This window comes from Harpia harpyja, chromosome 14, assembly GCF_026419915.1.
Source record: "Harpia harpyja isolate bHarHar1 chromosome 14, bHarHar1 primary haplotype, whole genome shotgun sequence".
NCBI lineage: Eukaryota > Metazoa > Chordata > Aves > Accipitriformes > Accipitridae > Harpia > Harpia harpyja.
The window spans coordinates 8,487,103-8,496,504 of NC_068953.1; the positions used below are offsets into that span (position 1 = coordinate 8,487,103).

Consider the following 9,402-nt stretch of genomic DNA (forward strand, 5'->3'; position numbering starts at 1 on the left):
TGTGGCTTGCCAGGATCCTGCTTAGTGCTAGATTCCCTTTCAAGGAAACTGGAGCTTTAAAAACAAAATGTGAGTTGAGGTTCAGAGGAGCTGAAATAGATCTATGGTAAGTGGCCTGAGCCAGTGAAGAGCCCTTGTTGCTCTGCTAAATGACTTGTAAATGCACCTAAGCCCTTAGTGAAGACAAGTTACTATTTCTCAGCTGTATTTTTTTGCAGCTGTTTGTGTCTTGGCTGGCACTAAATGGGAAGTAAGTGGTGTTGGGTTAGCCCTCAGTCAGAGGCCATTGGCCCCGGGGCTTGCTTGCAGAACACAGTCAGTTTGGCTGCTGTAAGACGAATTATCAAATGTAACTGGATTTAGGAATGTCCACACCCAGTGTTGAGCACCACTAAATGAAAATGACTGCTACATCAAACTGGTGCATGTCTGTGTGCCAAAGAGTCCACTTCACTCAATAGCTCTGTCTCGATATGAGCTTTTCCTACTAGTCCTCCCCTGAGTGCAAAGTGTGGATGCTTATTTTAAGTAAAAATATTTTTGTTATTAAAAAAGCACAAACCTTGGAGTCTGTGAGAAATAGCCAGGTTTGTTTACAACTGGTTTTCTACTGCTTTTGTCTCCTAAGCCTTGAATTTCTTCCTGAAAAGAGAAATTATTTGAACAAGCTAAAATAGGGAAGTGGTTAGTTAGTCTTCTCTGGTGCCAATCACTAGCTTTATGCTAGAACACTGCAGGGGATGAAGCTGATGTATATACTATCGCCTCCACTTGTTTATAAACAGGGTTTTCTAGTTAGTGCTGTTTCTTGCATATGCAAACAGTAATGACACTGGTGCATTTTAGTCTCACTGTTTGGGAAGTGAGACTGCTTTTCTAAGCACTAAGCTGAGGAGACAAAACCAGAAGTTTTTCTTAGGGTATAGTGTGAGGGGAAGCACCACCTGGGTTGGCTGTGTGAACCAATCTGTTCACCAGCGCTGATGGCTGTGCTGCACAGAAAAGTGGGAAGGTAGTAAGCAGTTCAGAGGTTGTCATTTGAGAAGGGGGATTCAAGCTGGTAGTCAGCTCTGCTCTAAAATCAATGCTTCTAAAACCAGCCTGGTTCAAAAGTTGCCTCCACTCAGTTTCTTGGGTCCTCCCTGTATCATTAAAGATGAGGCCTAATGGTGTGAGACTTCCCTATAAAGTCCCTCTTTGATGGACTCCTGGGTCCTGGGGATGAAAGTAGTTCTCAAGGTGATCTTTTTTTTTTTCCTATGTACATATTTTTGAATCCTGGATTTCACAGGGGTAGGGAGGAAATGGGGAAGTTGCCAGCACCTGTGACATAACCCTCTCTATTTCCCTGTGAAACAGGTTTAAATGGGATGAACAGCAGCATATGGGAACACTTTGCTTCGGGGAGTTTTTCGCCCAGTACCTCACCTGCATTTCTGTCAGGTCCAGGTGCTGCGGAGCTGGCACGGCTACGACAAGAACTGGATGAAGCCAACGGCACAATAAAGCAGTGGGAAGAGTCTTGGAAACAAGCCAAACAGGTACTTGAGCAACTCCTGGGAAGAGGGATTAGGGAGTGTAAAGTAGGAGGGTGTCAGCCTTTAAAGAGAAGCTTTTCATACACTGAGGTGATGGGAAGAGCTGTAGGTTTTACAAACAGATTCTCCTAAGCATTCTTATTCTTTCTTCTGCCTTGGAAGGAGAGACTGAATCACTGTGCCTGATGTGTTCAGATGCTGGACGTGCAAAGCCAGGTGTCATAACAGATGCACTGAAGTGCTTGACAGTCTCTTAGACCTGCCAGTTGACTTAGGTCCATGACAATTTGCTAGTATGCAAATTTCATACCCTTAACGGTGTGAGCCAAATATCTAGAACCACAGCCCAACCAGATGGGGTATCTGGAATGGAAGTGCTTTGAAGCAAAGCTCCAGGGAAGTTTCAGAATTTGGGAACAGAGCAGATTGGACAGAACACACTCCTGGTGAGGAGTATATGGAAGTAGATTTTTTTTGCCTGGGATCCTCTCTTGGAGGCTGACTGAGTTTTCAGACTGCTTCTTTTACCCTCTTTGTTGGAACTCATAGGCTTGTGATGCTTGGAAAAAGGAGGCAGAGGAAGCAAATGATCGCGCCAACACAGCTAACATGGAATGTGAACTGGCCCGGGAGCAGAGGGAAGCATTGGAGCTGCAAGTGAAGAAGCTGCAGGAGGAGCTGGAGAGGATCCACACAGGCCAGGACCCTCAGTTTCTGCGCTCCTTCTCTGACCTGGAAACACTCTCTCTCTCTTCGCTTTACACCCTTCAGAAACAGCTGCGGGCAAACCTGGAGAAAGTTGATAAGGTGAGTGCCAGGGATTTGCAGGGCAGGGCTTTGCTCCTCTGCTCCTACAGATCACAGCTTTTTTCACTTTTCTTTAATACAGCCAGAAATCAGAAGCCTATCAAAGCAATTCCATGTGGATGTAGCCAAAGTGAGTTTTAGCCAGCTCACAGGAAAATACCTACATCTTCTTTGTGTGTAAAGTACAGAGTTTAAGTCAATCAAAGCTGCTCTCTTGATCCTAAAGGTCCTAAAAGACATCATGCTGTGCTGCTCTGCTTTTGCTTCAGAAGATGAATGGGCAGACAGCTGCAAGTCCTTCCCCTGCTGCCTCTTTGCTGTTCCCAAAACTGCATAACGCAGGACAGCAGCCCCTTTGCTTCATGACTTTGATGCTTATGTTTTGCCCTGTCCCCCTCTCTTGCAGGCGGTATTTCAGATGCAGTCAGTGAAATGCCTTAAGTGTCAGGAGGAGAACCGGGTGGTGTTACCGTGCCAACACGCAGTGCTGTGTGAAACGTGCGCCGAGGAGGGCGAGTGCCCCATCTGCCATCCCAACAGGCCCCACTCTCTCCAGTCGTGACCTTCCAAGGACACTTGTTCTAATCATATCGTATAGAACTTTTTAACTTTATACATACGTACATATATATGTATGTGTACATATATATATGTATGTGTATATATATGTATATGTGTGTGTGTATGTGCATGTTTGTGTATGTATATATATGCACACACATGCACATACACACATAAAACAAAAACTAGTTGCAGAGCACTTTTTAATATTTTACATCCCGTATCTAAACTGCCCCTCACCTGTGCCCCACTAATTCTAACTCTTGAGGAACTTTGAGAGCTGTTTTTAATACAGATCAAAGGGCCATTTGCAAAGAGTCTGTGTTTCTCCTCTTTTCTATTTAGGTGATAACAAATTTTTGACTATTTCCAGAAGGATTTAGAGTGGGCAAGAGGGGCTTCCATGTGCTTTCCAGAGGAAGAGTTGAGATCATGGGGAGGATCGAGGTGGATTGAAATGACTTGTTCCTGTCTTCAGTCTCCCTCTCTTTCACTGACCCAGCTTGGTTAAAGCCGTCCTCCCTGATGGAAGCTCTGCTGGGTGCCTGCCTGGTGGGCCTCACATTGCCGATCTCTGAATGTGTAGGAACTTTGTCTGTCATTTAATCAGCAAAGTTCGCTTTTTAAATTTTTTTTACACTCTTTGTATATTTGTATGAAAAGAAGAAAAGAGGGAAAAAAAAAGTGTTGGACCTAGAGCAAGCCAAGCCCCAAAATTCAGTGACTAGTGTTCATTGCTGATACAGCTAACGTGCCAGGTCTGAGTAGCCTTAGAAGTACTGCCCTTTTATCAGCTAAAGCCCTTTATGAAAGAAATATGGATGCAGAGGTTAGTTCTCTCCAGACACCCCTTTGTCTGGTGGCTGTCTAGAGACTTTTCACTGTTTCAGATGAGATTAATTTTGTTTTAGCCACAGGGACCTGATTCATAGTCACCGCTGAAATGCATGAAACAATTCCAGGTAGTCTGAAGACACTTACTGAACAGAGTTGATGTTGCCTGTGTCAGCACCTCAAGAATGGTTTGTGGACTACTGGGTCCAGAAGCCCCCATGCTAGAGATCATGTATGCCTGTGGTGACAGGGAAAGTCCAGCGTGACAAAGAAATGCCACCAGCTTAGACCTGTCCAGTAGCTGAGCTTTCCTGTGACTTTCTTTAGCAGTGTGTCCATTGGATTTTTACATCAGGTGGATTGCAGTAACCTGCTGGGATCTCAAGTAAAAGGCCACTCAGTTGACTAAACATTTTTATTTTGCACAGGGATGCTGCCTGTGCTACCCCTCCCTGACCTGGAAAAGCACTGGAACCTCCAGCAGCCCACTGTTGTAGGAAAACTGAATTTTTATCAGAGCCTCTCAGAAAGCTTCATATTTAATGCAAAGACATAATTAGGTTTGCTTCCATAATTCCACCTTTCCTTTACATGGAAGGGGTTAATATGCATTCCCAGATGATCTCTTAAGTGCAGCTCTGTGTAGTTCTTTTTTTATGTTTTTCCCATTAACTTGTTTTTGGGTTTTTTGGTAAAAATGCTTTTTTTTTTTTTTTCTTCCATGTGTATTTTATTGTAACTAGCATCAGTTTTTTAAAATTTTTTTATGGAGAGACACTGTTGAGTGACTATTGTGGCTATGTTGTTTGGTTATAGCCTTTGAATGTGTGTGCCATGGGGCAGTGCATCTGCCTTGGTCTGATCTTAAGGAAAGACCTTTTATTAAAATACGTGAACATTTCTTTTTTAGGAAAAAAAAAAAAAGGGAAGACAAAAAAAAAAGTGGGGGGAGGAGGAAAAAGCCCAATGAAGACAAAAATTTACTAAAAAGTTTTTGTAACTAACTTAAATCATAGGAAATAAACTCTTGAATCAGGTCTTCAATATTTATAGGAACTAGAGCTGATCAGCCGGTTTTGCCTATTGGTTTGTAACACTTTTTTTAGTATGGTGGTTTATCTGTTCTCCTGCCTCCCTGTGGGACTGTTCAGGGTGATGCTGCCTTTGGCCAACCCTCTTTTTTCAGAACTGTCTGGCACCCGGCTGTGTGACTGCATCTGATTCCCACAGGGGCTCTTCACTTTGTCCCTTCTCTTCAGATGAAACTTGTCCACGGATGGCAGCTCTAGCTGTCTCAGTGGGACTTCCAGTCGTGGTGTGATGCAGGGCTATTGGGTCTAGGGGGAAGAGATATTTGCCCCCAGTTTCTGTGGGGGCACATTGCTTAGACAAGGGGGTACAAGGAAAATTCCAGGCCAGAGAAAGCATGTTTTTCCTTTTGAGTAAAACAGTTTCTCTGTTTTAAAACTTATACTGAAGGACCAAAGAATTCAAAACTTCACCCGCTTGTGGCCCTTAAATTTTAACTTTCCATTGCCACACTGTACTCATGGCAGAACAGCCTGAAGGAATTAGCACTAGCCCCTTCCCTTGCCCCTATCCCAGCGTATCTCAGCACTCTCTTTGCACAAGCACATAGACTGTTTCTCACTTTCCTCTGGTTCTTTAAGAAACACTTCCTAAATTTAGATTTCTATGAATTTGTTTGCTGCTTTAAAAAAAAAAAAAAAATCTGAAATGTGAATTATTTTCTGAAGCATCAGATGGAAAAGAGAACTTCATCTTTGCATATTTTGTGAATATTTTGGGGGGCCACTTACATGACAATTTCATAACGAGTGAGGTGAGAGCAGGTGGAAAGGGCAGCATTTCTGACCCACTCCCAGCAGTTGTTACTGCCTGCCCCAGGCAGGAAGGATGAACTGTAATCACAGCACTGCATTTAAGGCTGAAGAGTCTGTGGTCAGCTTCTGTATGGTGTAAAAAAAATCTTGTTGAAATAAACCTGGTGCTAATAAGTACAGCCCCTGTAATGTACTGTCAAGCTTCCTTCTGAAGCAGGAACTCCCTTTTACAGGACATGCAGTAACACATCAGAACCAAGGGGGCTTTTTTGGCCGAGTCAAGCTTCAAAACAAATTTTTGGTCCACAAGGCTTCTTGATGAGCACCCCAGCTGGCTGTTGCTGAACAGCTGTGAACATGTCTGGGTCCTGCCTCTTCACACAGACTCCTTATTGGACAATGACATTTTCCTCCCCAAATTTTGGGGAGCTTTGGAAGTGTTGACCTTGGTGACTAATTGTGAAGGTCAGACACTTCTGCATTAAGAGTTGGGGGAAGGGAGTCTTAATTGTGTTATGAAACCACAGTATCTTAAAGGTCAATAAACTTTTACATTATTATGGAAAAACAATATAGAAGCAGATGGCTTAAGACAACACTATCCTGGGTAGATAGATATCAAAAAGCAAGGCTAGAGCTGTAGACAATAGCCAGGAGCTAAAGAATTTTGGCATCGCTTTGGGCTAACAGGACCACTTTTAGATCATCTCTGGCCTTAGATGATGTAGCTGCATGCCAGCTGTGGCAAAGACACAGTGGCACAGGAGGGACGGGGGAAAGTCTCAGAGCTGGAGCACAACATTTTCCTTAAGCAGATTCCACCCCCCCCTCCCCGAAGGGAGTCGCTGCAGCTGATCCGCTGCCGAAGGGTTTTATACTTTCTGTACATCTCTGAAGCTGAACCTGAGCCACTTGCAAGGCTTGTGCAGCTGAGACAATGAAGAGAAGTCCTTACCCTGTGAGGAAGCCCGTAATGCTCAATGGACTCAGTAATTCATTGCTTCCACCAGCCTCCGAACCTCCTCTCTTTCTCCTTTTCCCCCATCTGAGAAGGAAGAATATTACCAGTGTTTTCCTCCAGAATTATAATAATCCTTGGAGTGATGGCCAACAGCAAAATAGATGTTACTGATGTAAAACCTAGTATTTTAAAGGTGAAGTATTCCTGCAATCTAGTGACTGCATCGGAGGGATTTCTGGGGCTTCCCCACTCCGTAGCTTCCAATGTTAAAACAAAATAAATACAGTATACATTTAAAAACAAATAATAATAATACACACTGCAGTATTTCTGGTGGCAATTCTTGACCAGTCTCTTCCCTGCTTTTCCCAGGAGGAAGGGCACTGGGCAGAAGCGCCCCTAGTCCGTGTAGAAGTTGGCAGAATGGTGATCGGTGGTGTGTAAAACGTGTTGTTGATTCCATGTATAGAACTGTGATTTCAGCTGTCGTTCTCTCGTACTCTGTAAATATGTGTTTTGGCTGTCGGAAACCTGGTTTAGACTCTTTTCTTGGCAGAGTGAATTTGCATGTGGGGCTGGAAAGAACTCAATCTGTGTCACAGTTTCCAAGGGCAGGATGGATTTTTTTTTAGAGGACAATAAATTTTTATTTTTTTGCTAAGAAAAAAAAATACAATAAAGCAGTGTGTGCGTGTGTGTGTGCGCACATGCATGCCCGGGGTGTATGTGCAGCTTGGGGAGGTGTGGAGAAGTCTGTGCGGTGGAGCCCTCAAAACAACAGATCTGTGGCCAATTTTGCCTTCTCCCTTTCACACGACCAAGAATAATTTCTTCCTGAGCTCCCTTCTGGATCAAGCCCCTTTTTTCAGGGTGGGCGTCCTTCACCTTTATGATCAAGGTGCAGTAATGGAAGAGGGGGAGAGTCGATGCGGTGCAGTTAGGTGGGACAGAAACTCCTTTGGAAATGGCAAAGCCACAGAGCAAAGATCGCTTTTTATCACCCAGATAAAAGTTTATCTCCTGCAAGAGCCAGGCTGGGCCAAGGTAAGCTCTGCCTGCGCCTGTGTGCCTGTGCAACTGCAGGGGATATGAACATTTAAAAGTTACATACATAGTTTCATGCATGGGCACCCAAAAGAACATGCCTTACATATGGATCCAAGAATTACCTTTTAATTTTGGTCTAATTAATGCTTCAAAGATGCATCAATCACTTACTATTAGTCCAATCACAACAATAATCCAAATCACCCAATTTATATTAGATTATTAGTAACACAATAAAATTGGTAGATGTAAGTGCCTGCCCCCTTCCCTCTTGTGTTGCAGCAATCTGCCTGTGTCAAGGTTCTTCACCAGGATGATAATGATGATGATGGGGATTTCTTCCTCCTCAGTCTTGCATTTGCTAGGAGCTGGTTTTCTGTGCTTCAAGCCTGTTTTTTTTTAACACTTAGGCTATTCTCCTGGTCCCTGGGGTTAGTTACACTCTGATTGTTTAAGGTTTATTAGCCCTTCTCTGTAAATGATATGATTTCTTTCGGGGTGGGAAAAGACCCACACAACTGCCCAGAGCTGAGCAAAAATTAAGCTAAAACACCTTGGATAATAAAGAGCAAACAACCTCAAAACAGGTTAGCCCATGCCACCTGCTCACTGGGACACGCTGTCTGTTGCAGCAAGGACACCTGGGTGATGGTCAGCCCAGAGCAAGTTAGAGCACAGCAATTTTTAAACATACGGCTAAAAATAAGCTAAAACCATGTTCAAACCTGCAGCCCCATATAGCTAAGCCTTGCAATAAAGCATGAGGCAGGTTGCTAGCAGGTGCCAACACCAAATTAGCTGCAGAGTGCAGGCTTGGGGTTTCCTCTCTCGGGGAGCAGGAGCAGTGACGTCTGAAATGACGCCCTGGGACAGCGAGCGTCTCCTCCGCAAGCAGGGACCCTTCTCTGGAATCTTGCTTCTCTGTAGAGCTACATGGGGGGACTGAAAAGAGTAATTTAAGCCAGCAAATGGCTTCCTTGTGAGCGAGCAGTGCCTTAATCCCTCCTGCTGTGGGTTCGAGTGCGCCTGGCCATGTCACACAGATACCAAAGGAGCTTTCCCCCCACCCCCCCCCCCGCATTGAGGGCTTGACCTGAATTGACCCAGCGGTTGCTCTGCCCACCAAGAAAGCATCTGGTGCTCAGGCAGCCCGGAGGGTGATGCTTTTAATTCCCTGAGATACAGTGGCTCCCAGGGACATGCTGCAGCTCAAACCCAGCCACCCTCTTGCAGGGTGCGGGCAGAGGGAGCTCCAGATTTATAATTAGTAATAAGTGCAGCTAAAACCCAACAGTTTGCAACCACCTGCCCTGCTGGGCATTTTTGCTGTTAGAGCTGGGTCACCCCACATGCGATGCACCCTGTGAAGCTGCCCACCACTGTGGGTTGTAGCCAGAGGGACCCAGGTCCCTGGCACAAGCTGGGGGCAACGCTGGACCTCTGCCCGCTGTGTCTGGGCTCTCGGCAGCCCAAAGTGCCGTGTGGTTTGGCTGACGGGTCTGCAATGCTGTTTATTGCTGCCCAGAATCCAGCAAGCTCCCAGGCTCCCTCAGTTCCGGTGGGCACCCTGAGGTCGATAGGATCGGTGGTAAAATACAAAAACACACACAAGAGCTATGCACAGTTTTAAAAAAAAACAAAAAAACCCCAAACAAAAAACAACCACAAAACCTGACTGGCTGCACAGGGCTGTGCCAGGCCCGGAGCTGGCAATGCCAGGCTGGGCAGGGATGGCTCCTGCTCCCGTCCCCTCTCGCCCAGCACCATGCAGCCCTGAGGACACACATGTCTGCCTGGGGCCCTTTTTTTA

At 45.1% G+C, this 9,402-nt stretch overlaps 1 protein-coding gene across 6 annotated transcripts in view; it reads left to right on the forward strand.

Moving 5' to 3' along the window:
* UNK (unk zinc finger) overlaps positions 1-7,075 on the forward strand; it is a 45,620-nt gene extending 38,545 nt beyond the window's left edge. For 5 of the 6 annotated variants that reach the window (XM_052808824.1, XM_052808828.1, XM_052808825.1 and 2 more), the window contains 3 exons: positions 1,360-1,541; positions 2,088-2,345; positions 2,752-7,075. In XM_052808824.1, the coding sequence (XP_052664784.1) occupies positions 1,360-1,541; positions 2,088-2,345; positions 2,752-2,907 (596 nt within the window). In that variant the 3' untranslated portion in view covers positions 2,908-7,075. The remainder of the gene's footprint in view (positions 1-1,359; positions 1,542-2,087; positions 2,346-2,751) is intronic. The other variant, XM_052808826.1, reaches the window with a different exon arrangement.
* Positions 7,076-9,402: the final 2,327 nt, after the last annotated feature.